Genomic DNA, 20569 nt, shown 5'->3' on the forward strand with positions numbered 1-20569 from the left:
AGGGCTCCCCTGCCCTTCCTTGGTTCTTGTCACGCAGACAGAGAGCAGAAGAGCCGGCAATGCAATGTTTGTTGGGGTTACCAAGCAAGCATAATGCACAGCTCCGTACACCAGTAGAGTTTTTTTCCTGTCCCCCCCTCCTCTTTCTTAGCAGCTCAGTTATTCCTGTAGGGCATGCCCTGGCCCCACCCCTTACAATTTATGGTCTGTTCCGGTTTGGAGGGTTGTGAGTCTGGGGTTTTCGGCACCACCTCCCTTGTACCCCATGAGAGGGGCAGGGGGTGAGGTTGTGTACTGGCCAAGGCCAGACTTTTCTTTGGCTTTTCGTGTTTCTTACGCCTCCCCCACAACCCCCCTTGCCCCTCCCAACTGGTTGCTGGAGCTTGTCTTGTGATAAGAGTCGAGGCAGCCGGATATTAAACTCCCACCAAAACCAGCAACACTTTAGCTCAATTTCTTACCTTTTCTCATTATACTAACAAACCCATCTGGTTGGGCAGAAGCAACACAAAGTGTCTTTGTTCACACTGTGACAGACCCAGAGCAGTGGGGTACAGCAGTCTGGTAGAGGGCAAATAGACTGGTCACTGGATGAGTAGTTGTCTGTTCCCTGAGTGACCAGAGCTGGGGCTGCACTAGAGTAATCAGGAACCTGCTAGAACCAGTTAAGGCAGGCAGGCTAATTAGGACACCTGGAGCCAATTAAGAAGAAGCTGCTAGAATCAATTAAGGCAGGCTAATCAGGGCACCTGGGCTTTAAAAGGAGCTCACTTCAGTTTGTGGTGTGTGTGAGGAGCTGGGAGCAAGAGGCGCAAGGAGCTGAGAGTGAGAGGGTGTGCTGCTGGAGGACTGAGGAGCACAAGCGTTATCAGACACCAGGAGGAAGGTCCTGTGGTGAGAACAAGGAAGGTGTTTGGAGGAGGCCATGGGGAAGTAGCCCAGGGAGTTGTAGCTGTCATGCAGCTGTTACAGGAGGCACTATAGACAGCTGCAGTCCACAGGGCCCTGGGCTGGAACCTGGAGTAGAGGGCGGGCCTGGGTTCCCCCCAAACCTCCCAATTGACCTGGACTGTGGGTTCTTCCAGAGGGGAAGGTCTCTGGGCTGTTCCCCAACCCACCTGGTGAATCTCTGAGGCAAGAAAATCTGCCAATAAGCGCAGGACCCACCAAGATAGAGGAGGAACTTTGTCACAACACATATTAGTAAGGATATAAGAATATCAAAAATCAAATGGGCAAACAAAACCCCAGAGTCTATCTCCGGCAAATATACAGGCCTGAATGCTATATTACCATCACTAACAAGTGACTGGTCTCTTGGGACTGGACGCAACCTAATTATTTTGATCTTTGGTTAAAGTGAGCATTTATCACTAAGGCTAGTTTAGGTGGCGAGATAGACTGGCGTGTCCAGGGGGACTGTCTGTGACGCCATCTTATCTTATCTTATCACAGGATAAGATTATTGTGAGTTCACTTTGGGAGTTCACATTTGTTACTGGGTTGGTGAAATCTAATTATAAAACTTGCCACCAGTCTGGGGTTTCTGCCCTGCCTTTTGACAGTCTGCCCTGAGCTTGGCGCTCTCGGCTGGGCATCACTCCAGACAGCGTGACAATGGGCTCTTCATTCTAGCAGAGAAAGTTCTAACATGATCCAGTGGCTTGATGCTGAAGTGAGACAAATTCAGACTGGAAACAAGATGTAAATTTTTAACAGAGAGTAATTAACCATTGGAACAATTTACCAAGGGCCGAGTGGATTCTCCATCACTGATGATTTTTAAATTAAGATTGGGTGTTTCTGTAAAAGCTCTGCTCTGGGCAGGTCTCTGGCCTGGGTTATACCGAAGGTCAGACAAGATGATCACAATGGTCCCTTTTAGCTTTGGAATCTCTGAATCGACATCCGTGGGAGCAGAGTCGGGGCAACGCAGAGCACCTTAGAAAATCCCACCCTGACTGTACAATGCAGGAGAGAAAAGTCGTTGTGCTCATTCTCCATCCCTGGTGATTTTAAAATCAAGATCGGACGTGTTTCTCGACGATCTGCTCTAGATCACACAGGAATGAATTCAGGACATTCGCGGGCCTGTGTTATACCAGAGGTTAGACAAAATGGTCATAGTGGCCCTTCTGGCCTTGGAATCTATGAATCATTATAGGCCTGGTGCTGGAGCCCTCCTGATGTTGAGTGGCACTTACTTATGCAAGCAGAGGGATTGAAACCAATGGGATGGTTCATATGCGTAAGCAGTGTCCATCCCGAATATGGGATGCAGAACTGGGTCCTGTAATAGCAGCTCCTGCCCGGGATAATATCTCCTGAATATGACACATTTAATGGAGGAAACATAATTGTAAAGGACTTGGCACTCACTACTCTGTCACCTGTCCTTAACTAGAAGTGATGACTGCCATCTTGGCCAGCAAGCTGGGATTGAGCAAGGCTAAAAGCATGACCTAGCTGCTGCCGTACCTTCTCATAGCCTGGGGGAGAGGAAGATTGTGTCACACTCCCACCAGTAGGTGACCCAGACACTCAGCAAACACCTAGAGAAACTGGGCAAAACTTTCACTACAATGGGAGTTTAAAACAGCTGTGATAGATGATAGGTTACGCGAGTGACTTGTCCTCGTTTGTACTTGTAATAAGCTGGTTAAGTGTGTTGTGTCCTGCTCTAATGGCTGGTCTGCAGAGAGGATAAGCACCTACTACCATTGCTAGTGCATGGAGCTATTTCTTTAGCTAAATTGTAGAGGCTTTTCTGTGGAGCTGCATGTGACAGGTTCATTTTCCGTGGGTCACCCAGGGGAATGGGGTTGCTGCATCCAGAGAGCAACGTGCTCCGTGTACATTCACATCTCAACGCCACCTAGAATGTTTACTTGTCAATAAACTTATCTGATTGGTCCAGTTTTGTGAAAAAAGTAGGAGTGTAAAACAGAATGTTTGTGAGTTGTAGGGTGACCAGATCACAAGTGTGAAAAATCGGGACGGGGGTGGGGGGTAATAGGAGCCTATGTAAGAAAAAGCTCCAAAAATCAGGACTGTCCCTATAAAATCGGGACATCTGGTCACCCTAGTTGGTGGCTTCCAGGAGCTGCACAGGATACATAACCATAAGCAGAACTTTTTTCTCATGTCCAGTGCTCCAAACAACAAGGATTTTTGAACTGCATGTGTATAGTCTGGAAGTGCCTGTATTTCTCTGGGAGGCAGTTATACCCTGGGCATCTCTGTGCTCCTCCCTGTGAGCCAAGAGCTCCTAGGAATCTGTTAGGTTTACGGTCATTACCATTTCTTGGATTCTCCAACCCTGCGATGATGCTGGAGCCCCCCCCACCCCGCTTTCTGATGGGGGTCAGTGATGTCAGAAAGCCTAGATCTGATTTTATCAAAGGAAAATATGAAGGGCCAGCTCCTCGGCTGGAGTAGATCAGCATAACTTCATTAACATCATTGGAGCTCCTATGGTGACATACAGAAACTGAGGCTCTCCAGGATGTGAAGGGGGTAAATGAAAAGTGTCTCTTCGTTAAGGCCTAAAGCAGCTACCACTGCATTTCTCCAATGGACGTGGGGTAGCTGAGATGCCACGGGATGGGGCAGGGCTAACCAGGCTTCTTAGGGCTCCAGAATCCAAGATAAAATTCTGGTTTGTTGGCGACTCCCTTGCCAGATTGCCAAAGTCTTGGCGAGTGGGATGGAGCTAGTGACATCAGCCAACTGAAGGGTTGGCAGGAGGGACAGGCAGCCTGGAAAGAAGTGATCAGACTGGCTGGATTCACACTGGGCTTTGGCTGAAGGATGTGAGCCTAAGTGAACTGAGCTGGCCAGAAAGGCTTGTGGACCCAAGTACAGCTCCCCTTAGGCCCAGGCAGCGCTGGTGAGGTCACTGATGCATTTCACCCTTTATGCTGGCTTCTGTAAGACAGAATCTTACAGGTTCTAATCTAACATGGAGATATACCTATCTCCCAGAACTAGAAGGGACCCTGAAGGGTCATCGAGTCAGCCTCCTGCTTTCACTAACAGGACCAAATACTGATTTTTTGCCCCAGATCCCTAAGTTGCCCCTCAAGGATTGAACACTCAACCCCGGATTTAGCAGGCCAATGCTCAAACCACTGAGCTATCCCTCCTTCTGGGGGAGATGGCGTGGGATCCACACGGGACTGCCTGTTCCACAGATAAACGCTGATGACAGATGCAAAGACGCTTCTCTCCAAGAAAGATGGATCAAACCCACAAATTCCTGTGAAATTCCCTGAGAATAACAGCTACTGCGCCTGGCTGCTGTCGAGGTGGGTTTCAGCATGTTATTGGCCAAAGAGATGATTTTAGTATGAATTGCACAAGTGCTCTGAGTACTGGAACTGCATATTAGAGAAAGTAGAACTGATTAATTAACCCAGGCCGGATTTTCAAAGAAGCCAGTCAGGTGCCCAACACTCACTGCATTTCAGTGGGAGCCAGGGCTCAGATTATCAAAGATATTTAGGTCTTTGAGGCACCTAACCCCCTTAGACTAATTGGCAAATCCCAGCCTAAAAGTAGAACTCAAAAAGCCATGCTGTGATTCTGGGTCCTTTAAGAAAAAGACGGGCATCTGAGTCTGTAGGCATCATCTTAACTCCACATTTATTTCTGAAATTCCTACAGAAGATAAAGAGTCCTAATTGCTACAGGCTCAGGAGAAGCAAATTCATTTTGCTAAATTAAGAATCCACTCAGAGATCATGGGCACGGGCAGCTCGGAGGCACGAGTTCCATCTTGTCTCTGCACTGCTGCGTCTTCATTTTAAATCCAGCCAGCTGTCCTGGAGCCAGGACAGAAGCTGAAGGGGAAGGTGGAAGGGAGAGGAACTGAGAGGTCGCAGAGGTCAGTGATAAGGAGGATGGGGTCACTGAGGGCAAAGGAGAGGCAGGCAGGCATCGAAATGAGAAGAAGGTGGATGGTTGTCAGGGGGTGTGACATTCTGTACCTTGAGGGAGCTCCCTGTAACCCCCATATTCCTCATTTACATATAATTGTGATCTTTCTTATAAAGCAGGCTGTGTGAGGTCTCAGGGGAAAGGTTATAATCTGCTGAAAGTCATATCTATATCTATATCTATACATATATATATATATCATTAATGCATATGGAGTTATGAGAATTGAGTTGTATGGTGGTCACTAAAACATGCTGAAAGTTGGGGGATCAGCCAGATATTAGCTCTTCAGAGACAACAGCAAGGAAAGTAGCCAACACCTGGGTCAGGTGTCAATCAACCCGTCACCAGCCATTGTCCAGAAAGGGAGCTACAATTCAATGATTCACCTGCATGAGGCCACACCAGGGGAATTGCTCAACCTGCATTGGAGACTCAGCAATGCCCCAGACATGCCTGGACTTGTGTTTTCCCAGCACATGGACTGAGGGTATAAAACAGACACAGGGGCCCCATGCTGGGCCTTTCTCCCTCACCCACCTACGCTGCACGCAACAAAGGACACTCTGAAGACTCCATCTGAGGGGACTGGCCAGGTTTTAAGGGTGAAATCTGTGTACGAGGAACTGCAATATCCAGTGGGGTGAGAAAAACTGCTTAGCCTAGATGTGTTGCCCAGTCTAATAGGGTTGAGAGTTTAGACTGTGTGCTTATATTTTATTTTGGTAACTAACTCTGACTTTTTGCCTATCACTTATAATTACTTGAAATCTATCTTTTGTAGTCAATACATTTGTTTAACTGTTTATCTTTACCAGTGAGTTTGTATGAAGTGTGTGGCAAAACTGCTCAGGTTTGCAAAGGCTGGTGTATGTCCACTTTCCATCGATGAAGTGGTGAACCAATTAATAAATCTTGAGAAGTGCAAGACAGTATATTCCTGTACAGTGCTGGGCGCTGGGGGAATTTGGCTGGTGCCTTTCTCTGTGTGATTCATGAGTGTCTCTGGGAGGATTCATGCAATAGAGCTGGGTGTGGGTCTCCACATGCGGTTGTGCCGAGTGATCACAGCGCCTAGAGGGGTTGCTGCTGGTCACTAGCAAAGCATGGTGAGAGACAGCCCAGGCTGGAGAGTCTTAAGGCGGCACAGTGGTCCCACAGTACCCCGGGGATCCAGTCACAGGGGGGATGGTAGGTGATATCTCCTCCAGCAAGAGGCAAAGATGGTGTGTGGCTGGAAGAAAGAAAATGGTTGAGAAGGATGGAAGCTGAAGGGCTGGAGGTAGAAAGCAGAAGCCCTACATCACTCTTAGGGTATGAGTGTGTGGCCACCAGAAGAGAGGTGAGCCACTGAGTCTGTGAGATTCAGCCAGGCTTTGGTGAGGACGAAGGGCTCGAGGCGGTCAGAGCTGAAGGGTTCACGGTTAGGGAGAAGGCCTGGGACCTGCAGGAGAAGGCAAAGGATGGGAGCAATGTTAGAGGGAGTGGAACCTTTCAACATGATCCCTGTCAACACTAAGGGCACTTTGTGGCCTCGGGAATGACTGAGATATTTTCCTCTTAGCATGTCTGTTTGCACTTGGTTTTCCTCCCTGCTTCCAATGGGGAGAACGTAGCCCCTTCCATGATCAGTCGGGATTTACACTGCACCTTTCATCCGCAGAATTCAAAGCGCTTTATAGCCCAGCCTCCCCTTGCCCCTGGGAGGGCAGTTTGCACTTGGGGCCTGGGTCTGCCAGCAGCAATCTGCAGATTTGGGACCTGATTCTGAACATACTCCACTGATAGGAGTGTGGTCCCTGCTGACTCATGGGGGTGAGCTCAGGACCAGGGCAGGCCCCTTCTCAGGAGGGGGCAAAAGCAGCTTTTCCTGCCGACGCTTTGGAATATTTGTGTTAAATGTAGAAAACGTCATGAGCCCCAATCAGAATCCACACTGATCGTGACAGACCTTTATTAAGCAGATGCTCAGCCTAGCACATCTATATCATGCTAACATGACACCATCTTCGACAAGCCCGTGTCTTGCCAACATGATGCCAGCCTCTGTGTGGAGTACCTTAAAGCCCCTTGCAGCTACGCTACACTTACAGAACACGACAGAAACATTCATGAATTGCCCTAAAAACACATCAAGGTTCTGGAAAATTAATTGCTCACGGTCAAAGAGTCACTGTCACAAGCTGGAACCTGACATGATGCCCTCACTTCAAAAGCAAATCCAGAGAAAAGGATTCCAGGCTGCGTAGAACAGTCTGGCTCTGTCTGGCAATTTCAGGAGGTTTGGTCGCTCTGGGAGAGCAGCAGACGCCGAGAGTGGGACTGGAGGCAGGTATCCTTGGAGGTGCAGCTACTTCATTACACTCGGGAGTTTATCACGTACAGCCGCCCAGTGGCAGTTCTTCCAGAGGGGTAGATGGACCTTTGAGGTCTCCTGGAGGGGCTAGCATCTGACAGAGAAAAGATGTAAAATAATGTAATTGAGAAAGATTATCATCTAGAGAAGAGGGGAAGTCAAGTTGTGACACTACACCCCATATTCTTTGTAGAGATATGGCTACGCTATGAATGTGGCATAACTAAGATATGTTTTATGCAAGATGGGTCGGGTGAGATATCATTGGGAAGGTTATGAGTTACTGAATGTGATTATCCAATGTGTATGCCTGTATCATTTCTGTATCTGAAGTTAGGAATATTGACTATGTATCAATTACAAAAGTGTTTGCACCTGGGGAACGCCCATCAGACAGAATGCCATCAGTCTGGCTGGTTAGTCAATGGGCCATGAGGGAGGACAATAGGACTCCGAAGATGCTAATCTCCCTCCTTCCTGAGAAGCTTCCTGGGATGCTGCTTTGACACTGCAGGGTCATGTGATCATGTCACCTGGTACTGGACCCCATCTTGACCTGCTAGTATTTTTCCACAAAAGGGGTGGAGACCAAACTGGAAAACAAATGATTCCTGCCATATGTAAATCCTATTTAAGGCAGGGAAGTGAGTTAATCAGGGCTCTTTTCTTCACTGAATCCCCGGCCAGGATGACTGCTGAGAAGATCTAAGAAACTAGGACTGGGGGGAGGGAGTGGGGAGAAGAGCTGAGCCCAAGCTGGAAAAGGTGTCTGGCCTGTGAAAGAAATGCCTAAAACAACATTTAGGGTGAGAAAATGACCACTTCTAACCGGTTTCTTTAGTGTATTGAGCTTAGGTTGTGTGTTTTAGTTGCTCAGTAATCTGCTTTGATCTGTTTGCTGTCCCTTATAATCATTTAAAATCTAACCTTTGTGGTTAATAAACTTGTTTTGTTTTCTAAAACCTAGTTTGTGGAATTCATAACTGGCGGGGGGCAAAAAGCTGTGCATATTTTCCTCACATTGTGGGAGGGGGAAATTTTCATGAGCTTACGCTGCACAGATTTCTGTGCAGCGCAAGATGATATAATTTTGGGTTTGCATCCCAGAGGGGGAGTGCGCTTGAGTGCTGCACAATTCCCTAGCTGAAGCCTTACCAAACAATACTGATCTCAGTGTCTGTGGCTAGGTCTACACTACCCGCCTGAATCGGCGGGTAGAAATCGACCTCTCGGGGATCGATTTATCGCGTCCCGTTGGGATGCGACAATCGATCCCCGAATCGACGCTCTTACTCCACCAGCGAAGGTGGGAGTAAGCGCCGTCGACAGGAAGCTGCGGAGGTCGATTTTGCCGCCGTCCTCACAGCGGGGTAAGTCGGCTGCGATACGTCGAATTCAGCTACGCTATTCACGTAGCTGAATTTGCGTATCTTAAATCGACTCCCCCCTGTAGTGTAGATGTAGCCTGTGTCTTTCTGCAGTTGGCTGTGTCCCTACCTGTGTGTGCTGGAGGAGGCTTGAGGGCCTGGTTCAGCAAGACAGGGTGAGGGAGCCCAGGCTAGTGGAACAGGCACGCTCAGTGGTACCCCAGTACATCAGGTGGCACCCCAGAGGGGAGGGGGCAACCTGTCAAACAAGTGACTCATTATTAGAATCATAGAATATCAGGGTTGGAAGGGACCTCAGGAGGTATCTAGTCCAACCCCCTGCTCAAAGCAAGACCAACCCCCAACATCCCAGCCAGGGCTTTGTCAAGCCTCTAAGGATGGAGATTCCACCATCTCCCTAGGTAACCCATTCCAGTGCTTCACCACCCTCCTAGTGAAATAGTGTTTCCTAATATCCAACCTAGACCTCCCCCACTGCAACTTGAGACCATTGCTCCTTGTTCTGTCATCTGCCACCACTGAGAACAGCCTAGCTCCATCCTCTTTGGAACCCTCCTTCAGGTAGTTGAAGGCTGCTATCAAATCCCCCCTCATTCTTCTCTTCTGCAGACTAAACAAGCCCGTTCCCTCAGTCTCTCCTCAAAAGTCATGTGCCCCAACCCCCTGATCATTTCCATTACCCTCCACTGGACTCTCTCCAATTTTTCCACATCCTTACTGTAGTGGGGCCCAAAACTGGACACAGTACTCCAGATGTGGCCTCACCAGTGCCGAATAGAGGGGAATAATCACTTCCCTCAATCTGCTGGCAATGCTCCTACTAATGCAGCCCAATATGCTGTTAGCCTTCTTGGCAACAAGGGCACGCTGCTGACTCATATCACTGCTCTACAGCCAAAATGCTTCTGAAATGAATGTAGTCAAACTTTACTAATTCTGGGTCACTGAGAACAAAAATGATGCTTAAAATTGTTGATTGGCTCTAGTTTTCAAGATATGCTATTGGGGCAGTATATACGACTTGGGAATGGCAGAGGATAAGTGAGTTATAAAGGGAAGGGATCTCAATTTAAACCAGAAATGACTAAAATACATCTTTGACTGGATCTATGAATAGATCTATGACTGGGTTTGGACAGTACTTGCTTTTTAGGCAAAACAATGAATGATGCAATCTGAAGCTGGTATTGCGTCATACATGATATGAATTGCATCATGTTATTCCTAGAAGTCATGGACGATGCAATCATAATGAAGCTTCCATCACTCTGCTGAACAAATTGCCCTACATCAGCTCTAGAAATCATACAGTGTCGTGCTCTCTTATTTGTCAGTGTTTGATTTTGCAAAGGGACACATTTCTGTTTAGCCAAAGTGAGCAGAGATGCCTCGTACTTGTGTGAACAGTGCAGATAACTTCTGCTATGTTTGTGGTGAAGTGACTTTTGCATCACAAAAGCGCAGTATAACCACTATGGTTAAGAAAGCCTATCACCTTTATTTTGGCTGCAAAATTGGAGATCAGGACAAGAGGTGGGCCCCACTTGTGCAACAAATCTTCGCCAGTGGTTGAACAGGAAAAGGAAATCTATGCCTTTTGCAGTGCCAATGATTTGGAGAGAGCCAACAGATCATACCAGCAATTGTTACTTCTGCATGGTGCCTCCAGTTGGGAGAGGTGTGTCAGAGAAGAAAAAGTGGACTGTGCATTATCCAAACATTCCATCAGCTATATGCCCAGTACCCCACGGAGAAGGACTGCCAGTTCCTGATGCACCAGAATCATTCTCACTTGAGTCAGACGAGGAAGAGGATGAAACTTCTGGTCCTGAACCATCAATGTCACAGGACCCACGTTTTCTCCCATCCTCCTCCTCTGAACCACACCTCATAACACAAGATGAACTGAATGACCTTGTCAGGGATTTGGAACTACCCAAGAATAAGGCAGAGCTGTTGGGCTTCAGACTACAGCAGTGGAATCTCCTGGCAGGTGATGTTAGGGTTTCCATGTTCCGTGACTGTCAAAAGGATCTTGTCCCATTCTTCTTCATGGAAGGTGATCTTGTAGCCTGCAACAACATCGATGGTGTGATGGCAGCCCTCAACATCGTTCACGATCCAGATGAGTGGAGACTGTTCATTGATTCATCGACGACGAGTCTTAAAGCTGTTTTACTGCATAATGGCAATGTTTTGCCATCAATTCCAGTTGGTCATGCAGTCCATATGAAGGAAACCTATGACAACATGAAACAACTTTTGAGGTGCATAAACTATGACCAACATCAGTGGCAGCTTTGTGGCAATTTGAAGGTTGTTGCTCCCTTGCTTGGTCTGCAGACTGGATACACAAAGTACTGCTGTTTTCTCTGCGAATGAGATAGTCATGCAAGAGATTCCCACTACATCAAGAAAGATTGGCCACTCCGACAGTCATTGGAGCCTGGGAGGAAAAGTGTTCAGCATCCACCACATGTTGAATCAAGGAAGATTTTGTTACCACCCTTACACATCAAGCTGGGTCTGATGAAGAACTTTGTCAAGGCCATTGACAAAACACAAGCAGCTTTCAAGTACCTCCGTGGAAAATTTCCAAGGTTAAGTGAAGCTAAGATAAAGGAAGGTGTCTTTGTTGGTCCTCAGATTCGTAAACTTCTTCGAGATGATGCATTTGACCATGCACTGCGTGGCAAGGAAAAGACGGCATGGAAAGCCTTCCAGTTAGTGGCAATAAATTTTCTTGGAAACAAGGCAGACAACTACAGGTTGTTGGTGGAAAACCTCCTCAAGGCATACAAAAGCCTTGGTTGCAACATGTCACTAAAGATACATTTTTTGCACTCTCATCTAGATTTTTTTCCACCGAACTGCGGAGCAGTGAGCAACGAGCACGGCGAGCGATTTCACCAGGACATTGCAACAACAGAGAAACGCTATCAGGGCAAATGGAGCCCATCAATGCTTGCAGACTATTGCTGGACAGTGACAAGAGATGCTCCATTTAATGAATACAAGAGACAAGTCAAGAAGCGCCGAGTAGACACTGAATAGGACTAAACTATGTACATAATAGTTTTTTGCCTTTTGTTTCATAATAAATTTTATTTATATAACCCTTTTGTTGATTTTTAAAGTGTTACATAAACCGAACAGGTGAAATATTATCATGTAAAGCAACCATAAACACATGAAAAGACCTAGGTTTACAATTTATGATTAAAACTCTATCTACACAATATACATAGACATAAAATGTAAAAACTTAAATATCTTAGAAACAGTAGCCAATCAATTGTTTTAATTGTCATATTTGTATTCAGCACATCAAAATACATAATAAATAGCACATTTTATCTGTGAAGCAGACGACTTCTCAAAAATTGTAGACCAGTGTATCCAGCTTCTCATCCACTGTAATCGCCAGATCCTTTTCTGCAGAACTGCTGCTTAACCAGTCAGTCCCCAGCCTGGGGATTCTTCCTTCCTAAGTGCAGGACTCTGCACTTGTCCTTGTTGAACCTCATCAGATTTCTTTTGGCCCAATCCTCCAATTTGTCTAGGTCACTCTGGACCCTATCCCTACACTCCAGCATATCAACCTCTTCTCCCAGTTTAGTGTCATCTGCGAACTTTGAGGGTGCAATCCATCCTATCATCCAGATAATTAATAAAGATGTTGAACAAAACCGGCCCCAGGACCGACCTCTGGGGCACTCCATTTGATACCTGCTGCCAACTAGACATCAAGCCATTGATCACTACCCATTGAGCCTGACAATCTAGCCAGCTTTCTATCCACCTTATAGTTCATTCATCCAATCCATACTTCTTTAACTTGCTGGCAAGAATACTGTGGGAAACCGTAGCAAAAGCTTTGCTAAAGTTAAGATATATCACGTCCACTGCTTTCCCCATATTCACAAAGACAGTTATCTCATCATAGAAGGCAATCAAGTTGATCAGGCATGACTTGCTCTTGGTGAATCCCTGTTGACTGTTCCTGATCACCTTCCTCTCCTCCAAGTGCTTCAAAATGGTTTCCTTGAGGACCTGCTCCATGATTTTTCCAAGGACTGAGGTGAGGCTGACTGGTATGTAGTTCCCCAGGTTCTCCTTCTTCCCTTTTTAAAGATGGGCACTATATTTGCCTTTTTCCAATCGTCTGGGACCTCCCCCGATTGCCACAAGTTTTCAAAGATAATGGCCAATGGCTCTGCAATCACATCAGGCAATTCCCTCAGGACCCTCGGATGCATTAGATCTGGACCCATGGGCTTGTGCATGTCCAGCTTTTCTAAATAGTCCTTAACCTGTTCTTTCACCACTGAAGGCTGCTCACCTCCTCCCCATACCGTGTTGCCCAGTACAGCAGTCTGGGAGCTGACCTTGTCTGTGAAGACCGAGGCAAAAAAAGCATTGAGTACTTCAGCTTTTTCCACATCATCTGTCACTAGGTTGCCTCCCCCATTCATTAAAGGTCCCACACTTTCCCTGACCTTTTTCTTGTTACCTGTAGAAACCCTTCTTGTTGCCCTTCACACCCATTACTAGCTGCAACTCCAGTTGTGTTTTGGCCTTCCTGATTACACCCCTGCATGCTCGAGCAATATTTTTATACTCCTCCCTAGTCATCTGTCCAAGTTTCCACTTCTTGTAAGCTTCCTTTCTGTGTTTAAGCTCACCAATGATTTCATTTTTAAGCCAAACTGGTCGCCTGCCATATTTGCTATTCTTTCTGCACATTGGGATGGTTTGTTCCTGCGCCCTCAATAAGGCTTCTTTAAAATACAGCCAGCTTTATATTTATATTCCAGTAGCTCCTAGAGGCCCCAGTGGAGATCAGGTCCTTCTTGTGACACTCCCTGAAGAACTCAGAGTTGACTTTCAGTGAAATTTAGGGTGCATTGACACTTCCAATCTGGAGTGTAAATTCCAGCTTGAGGGGACATGGCTGCTCTAGTTCTGGTCAGTCTAGTGTACTAAGAATAGAATGTAGTCATGTTGGCGTGCAGCCCCTAGCATTTTGGATGGTTATGTGCTCGGATGGCGCTAACTCCTCCCACCAAATGTGCAGTTGCAGCTCTACTTTATTTTTAGCATGCTAGCTTGATCAAAGCCAGAATTTACCTCCATCTCCAAGTGCAGATATACCCGAAGTCTCACTGGAAGTCAACCCTGAGCTCTTCAGGGAGCGTTTCTTGCTCTGTGTCTGTGCAGCACCTGTCACAACAGGACCCTGATCTCCACTGAGGCCGTTAAGTTCTACTGAAATACTCTTAAGCTCCTAAGTACCTAAGACCCAGAGCTACAGAGGTATTTAAGCATCTAATTCCCATAGAAATCAATAGGAGTTTGGCACCTAAATACCTTTGAGGATCTGGGCCTAAATTACTTTTGAAAATGGGACTTAGGTGCTTTTGAAACTTTTACCGTATATCTTTAGCTATTTGTGCTTCAGATTCCATTCCAGCCTCCTAATTAATTTCCTCCTTTCATTCTGCCTGCCATAGTTTATGCTCCTTTTCCTTGGCTTCACCATGACAGGACTTCCATTTCCTGAAGGACCCCTGGCTTGAATAATCTCTTGACCTTGCCATTTCACCAGGCTAGTTTACTTCTTGTCTTCCTGTTGCCCTGTTTGCATGCAGGTATTCATGCCTTCTAAGATTCCCATGCTTGACTCAAGTAGTCACACTTATCCAGCCCAAAGGGGACAGTGGCTTAGAGAACTGGGACAAGGTCTGCTTCCAGTTTCCTGGCCGGTGGTAGATGGGGGAGAGGAGGCTGCAGCCACCTAGGTAGTGGGGAGTCAGGGGACAGCTTGTAACAAGCACTGGGACGCAGGGAGTGCACTCTTGGTGCCTTATTATATGTTCAATAATCCTGTGCTGAAGTCCCACATGCATGGCACCGTGTTCTCCATCCCCGAAATGGGTGAACAAAAGCCAGAGCGATGCTGAGCCCAGGGGAGTATGTGTGTGTGACGTGCTCCTTCTACTGACATTGGGGTGACTCTATCTGATTATGCTGGGCTGCTGGGTTTCCTTCCTGAGCCAAGGCAGGTTGTCACAATCACTCAGTGTCCATGTGATACTGAGAAAGGAGCGGGAGGCGCCTTGACAGGCGCCAATAGCTCAGCATCCCCTGAGGCAGGACACCAGGGGCCATATTGCCAAAGGCAATTTGCAGCTCCCATTGACTGCAGTGCAATGTGTGGGGGCCCAGCACTTCTGACGACCAGCCACATGAGGGCTTCTGCTCTGGAGGCAGCAGCTCGGCCCATCCAGACGCCCTGGAGGCTCCGGCTGTTGCATTGTTGACAGGTTCTTCTTTCACTGGCTTGAACCAAACTGGGAATGAAAGCCATTACTGAGCCTTCCTTAACATGCACGCCTACAAACTCATCTTCACAAAGCTTCCACTAACAGGAAGTGAGTGTTTTACATACATCTGGCGTACAGAACAACACAGTAATCCCTGTGCACTGGGGGAGCAGGGCAAGCATCACAACCAAAGGCCAAATACCAACTGATCTCTTACACCGGCCGGGGCAAATCCAGAATACATTGACTTCAGTGGAGTTACTCTAGATTTAAGCTGGGACAACTCAGAACTGAATATAGGCCAAGGAGAATCTCCTGGTGTTTCTGAGCTGGGTCTCTATCTAAATTATTTTCCTGTCTAAAGATAAATTATGCTGAAAAATAATAAGTTTGTATTAAAGCAGAAGACATGTTTTGTGCTCTCTAAGGTATGGTCTTGACTAGGAAAGGGGATGGTTGTGTTCTAGGCTAAGCCACAACTTGAGGTGTTACCCTGCATCTGCATGAGGAAAAAGGCTGAGTTTACATCTGGTTTAGCTAGCACACGTCAGCTAAACCTAACCTAAACTCAACCACTTTTCCTAGTCAAGAAAAGCCCAATGGCTACATGTAAAGCAGCAAGTTTAATATTGATTGATCAGTGAGATTCCTCAACTGTTACAATTTTCTCCTAAATCTGGGCCAAAAGTTTCAAACTTTGTGTCACTATGTTTCTGAAGATACTGGACAGTTTGCAAATCTGTTTGTAATCGACTTGTCCCTAGTAGACTGGTATTGCCATTACTGACCTGTGAAGATATAAAGGCAGCAGGTTAGCATGATGGATGCCATAAAGCAACCTGTCGAACCAACCATTCCCAGCCAGCAAGACCACCCGAAGTCGTAGTGGATCCCCAGGAATACGTCGTGTAATATCAGAGTAGCTCTCTCCACATAGACATCCACCGCATACCACACGGAGCCGACCATGCCAAAGACGCCTAGCCAAAGGACAAAGTCAGCTGAGAAAAAACAGCACAGAACACACTCCACACCAGCCACTCTCCTTGGGGGGACAGGCCAGGCCAGTCTGACCAGGGCTGCCAATCCCAAGGCTTCAAATATCATGAGTCAGACTTCAAAAGTCAGGAGATTTTTTTTTAAATAATATAATATTTGGGGAGGGGAAGAGAAGGGGAGAAGGGTAGTAAAATCTCTCTGAACCCCTGGGCTGAAGGACCTGCCTTTCTATCCCTCTCCATCTGCCTCCCCTAGTACTGCCCTTTTTGTCCCCTCCCTGTCTCCTTTGCTGCACCAGTCATCATGCTCCCCCTCACATTCACCCGCCACGCTCCCCAACAGTCTCCTTTCCCCACCTGTTGCCTCAATTCATCTTCCCGCACATTTCTCTCCCTTTCCCTTCCCGGCTTCCTACTCCTCACATTCTGCTTCTCTGCTCCTCCTTTTGCCTGCACTCTCAACCTCTGCCGGCACCTCCAAATTACCCTTCACGCCCTCTCTCCCTCCAGCTCCGCCATTTCCTTTGCTCCCCATTCCACTGTACCCCAGTCTCTTTCTGGTGTTGTCCCTTTCCCCTACCCCCGCCCAATTCCCTGTCCAGTTTCCTAGCCATAGAACACGAGGGTAAACAGCCTCCTCTAAAGACAGTCTGGCTTCAGTTCCATTGGGAACAATGGGATACAGTGGCCATCTTTACTAGGTGCAGCCTCACTTTCACCTGTAGGGAAATGGGCACCATCTTGAATGAGGGCAGCCTGTGGCTTCAGCCCCAGTGGGTCAGGAGTAAGGACCTGAGGAAGAGCTGGCCTCTGGGCAACCTAACGAGCACAGCTGGCCAGTAGTTGGTTGCCTAATTGGCTATGCTACATGATGGGTTGGAAGAGCAGCAGACTGGAGCTGAAGCCCAAAAGCAGCAGTTCAGCGGCAGCTCAAACCAGTTGCCCATGGCTGCGATTGCTCTTATGCCGGCTTGTTCCCAACCTTGCTCCTGCCTTGGCCCCAGCCCTGCCCCTGCGTCGGCCCCAGTCCTGTCCCTGCGTCGGCCCCAGCCCTGTCCCTGCGTCGGCCCCAGCCCTGTCCCTGCGTCGGCCCCAGCCCTGTCCCTGCCTTGGCCCCAGTCCTGCCCCTGCGTCGGCCCCAGTCCTGCCCCTGCGTCGGCCCCAGTCCTGTCCCTGCGTCCGCCCCAGTCCTGTCCCTGCGTCCGCCCCAGTCCTGTCCCTGCCTTGGCCCCAGTCCTGTCCCTGCCTTGGCCCCAGTCCTGCCCCTGCCTTGGCCCCAGCCCTGTCCCTGCGTCGGCCCCAGCCCTGTCCCTGCGTCGGCCCCAGCCCTGTCCCTGCGTCGGCCCCAGTCCTGTCCCTGCCTTGGCCCCAGCCCTGTCCCTGCGTCGGCCCCAGTCCTGTCCCTGCCTTGGCCCCAGCCCTGCCCCTGCCTTGGCCCCAGCCCTGCCCCTGCCTTGGCCCCAGCCCTGCCCCTGCCTTGGCCCCAGCCCTGCCTCACTCCACATAATCCGCTTCTGACCCTTGGCTCTGATTCCTGCCTTCTGACTCCAGCTGTGGCCCTTGGCTCTGGCCTCTGACTCCAGCTCTGACGCTGGGCTCCAATTCCTGGCTATTGACACCTGCTCCAACCACTAGGCACGACTGTCCACATCCCAGTCATTGACAGTTTGAGCAGTCCCTCTACAAACAATAAGAGAACCAGAGCTGATGTGGTGAGCATGGACTCTACAATCCCTCTTTGACGGAGATCGTGGGAGCCCTACGGACCTTGTGTAGAATGCAATCCTGTAAAACTCAAGTCATGCCACCTTCAACCCCAACCCCTGCTCCCCACGAGCCCAAGCCCCTCCTGCCTGACAAATTTAACAATGATCACAACAAATTTTGTGTGTTCCTAAATCAGGGTCCACTCCTATTTCTGCTATGCCCACGGTCACACCCACTGACCAAGCCCAAGTGGGATTGATTATCAGCCTGTTTATCAGGGAGTCCCTGGCTTGGGTGTCTTTGCTCCTGGAAAAATCAAACCCCTTTCTGGGACACCTTGAGGACTTCATCAGAGCTATGGCAGTGACTATCGATGACCCAAGTCATGAGTGTATGGCTGAAGTGTTGCAACAGGGATGCTGGCCCTTAGCTAAATATGCAGCAGAGTCCCAATGCTTGATAGTAGAAACCAAATGGAGTAAGGCTGCCCAGCATTATAATTTCCGGCTTGGCCTCATGACCATATACAAGATGAACTGGCATGTTGGAATCCTCATCTGGCTTGGATGCCTTAGCTGACCTATAGATCAAAATCAACGGCCGCTTGCCCAAGCACCTCCAAGAAGAAGGATGGTCCTCCTGGGTCCTACCAGGCTGCCAGATCTGGTTCCCTCCATCGCCAGTCCCTTCCCCATCACCTCAGCTCATGCTAGTTGAGCATGTCTGGCCCCACCTCTCTGACTTGGAGAAGACTCAACACTGGACATAGGGCCTCTGGCTGTAACGTGGAGAAACAGGACACTTTGCATCAAGCTGCCCTGCCAAGGGGTTGGGATCCTGATCTGCACCTGGGTTGGGAAATGCCAAGCCGCAGCCCCAGGAGCAGAGTTGGGCTGGGTTGGCACCTTCCTCTCTTCCCAGTAGCCCAGACCAACACTCAGGTACCAGTACCCCGGTGATGGGCAAGCAGTGTCCAACACATCTCCAGCTCCCTCTTTGGCTCTGGCACCCTGCAATTCCCAACACCTTCCTCGAGGCACTGGTGGAGTCAGTTGCCTCAGGCAGTTTCATGGATCTGGAGTTTTCCCAAGCACATAATAACCCCATCCAGTGCAAGAACCCCCCAAATTAGCAGAGGCCATAGATAGGTCACTCCTTTCATCAGGATCAGTCACCCACCAGATGGCTCCATTAGAGATAATTATCCTTTCAGGCCACCTAGGAATCCTCCAGGTTGGGCTAGTTCATGCATCTCACTCATCAGTTGGGCTCGGGGCCACGACCTGTGCAGCTGATGGCAATAAGGCATGATACACTTTGACTCCCTGTCTTGCAGACAATCCTGCTTCCTGAGAGCCAAGCCAGGGCCAGCCACCTGTTGTGGCTTACTTGGTCCTCCAAAGAAGTCAGAGATGTGAACAGAGGATCCAAAGCCAAACTTGGCAACCCCTAGGACCTCCCCAATGGCTCCAGGGATTCCTATTAAATATCAACTGATGTGTCCGACAATAAGAAAGCAAACACCTCATTGCTGCTATGACAGCTCCATCAACCTCCAGCCAGAAGTAGAGGGTCCCTTTGGGAGCAATTACTCCCTCTCCAAATCTGAAGTACAGATATTCCCAAAATATCTCAAGGAAAACCTGCAGAAGAGGTTCATTCACTCCTCCACATCCCCAACAGGGGTCCAGTCATCTTTCTGGCAAAGAGAAACTGTTCCCTTCAGCCTTGTGTGGACTACCGAGTGCTGAACAAGATTACAATCCAAAATTGGTACTTCTTCCCACTTACTAATGACCTGTTTGAAAGACTCCACTCTGCCAAGGTCTTCACAAAGTTGGACCTCCACAGAGCTTATAACCTGGTAAGAATCTGGGAAGGATATGATTGGCAGACTGCCTTTTGTACCAGCTATGGGCACTTGGAGTGTTTTGTCATGCCATTTGGATTGTTCAGCACCTTGGCAACTTTCCAGCATTTAATCAGTGACGGCTTTCAGGACCTTTTGGACCAATTACCGTATAGACTCATAGACTTTAAGGCCAGAAAAGACCATAATGATCATCTAGGCCATAGATCCTCACCCACCCACTCCTGTAATATACCCATAATCTCTAGCTGAGTTACTGAAATCCTTAAATCATGATTTTAAGACTTCAAATTACTGAGAATCCACAATTTACACTAGCTTAAACCTGCAAGTGACCCATGCCTCAGGCTGCAGAGGAAGGCAACAAAGCCCAGTGTCTCTGCCAATCTGACACAGAGGAAAATTCCTTCCTGACCCCAAATATGGCACTCGTTAGACCCTGGGTATGTGGGCAAGACTCACCAGTCAGACACCTGGAAAAGAATTCTTTGTAGTTACTCAGAGCCTCCCCATCTAGTGTCCTATCACCGGCCGTTGGAGATATTTGCTACCAGCAGTTGCAGGTTGGCTACATGCCCTTGTAGGCAGCGTCATCATACCAGCCCCTCTATAAACGTATCAAGCTCAGTCTTGAAGCCAGTTAGGGTTTTTTGCCCCACAGCTCCCCTTGGGAGGCTGTTCCGTAACTTCACTCCTCTGAGAGTTAGAAACTGTTGTCTAATTTCAAGCCTAAACTTATTGATGGCCAGTTTATATCCATTTGTTCTTGTGTCAACATTGTCACTTAACTTAAATAACTCCACCGCCTCCCTGGTATTTATCTCTCTGATGTATTTATAGAGAGCAATCATATCTCCCCTCAGCCTTCATTTGGTTAGGCTAAACAAGCCAAGCTCTTTGAGTCTCCTTTCATAAGACAGGTTTTGCATTCCTCAGATCATCCTAGTAACCCTTCTCTGCACCTGTTCCAGTTTGAATTCTTTCTT

General features: G+C 48.2%; 1 protein-coding gene across 1 annotated transcript in view; it reads right to left on the reverse strand.

Moving 5' to 3' along the window:
* Positions 1 to 6968: 6968 nt before the first annotated feature.
* LOC128826279 (claudin-16-like) overlaps positions 6969 to 20569 on the reverse strand; it is a 34821-nt gene continuing 21220 nt past the window's right edge. The window contains exons 5-6 of the mRNA XM_054009527.1: positions 15797 to 15988; positions 6969 to 7388 (exon numbers count right to left, since the gene is read on the reverse strand). Of these exons, the coding sequence (XP_053865502.1) occupies positions 7297 to 7388; positions 15797 to 15988 (284 nt within the window). The 3' untranslated portion in view covers positions 6969 to 7296. The remainder of the gene's footprint in view (positions 7389 to 15796; positions 15989 to 20569) is intronic.

Source organism: Malaclemys terrapin, chromosome 19 (assembly GCF_027887155.1).
Source record: "Malaclemys terrapin pileata isolate rMalTer1 chromosome 19, rMalTer1.hap1, whole genome shotgun sequence".
In the NCBI taxonomy this organism is placed as follows: Eukaryota; Metazoa; Chordata; order Testudines; family Emydidae; genus Malaclemys; species Malaclemys terrapin.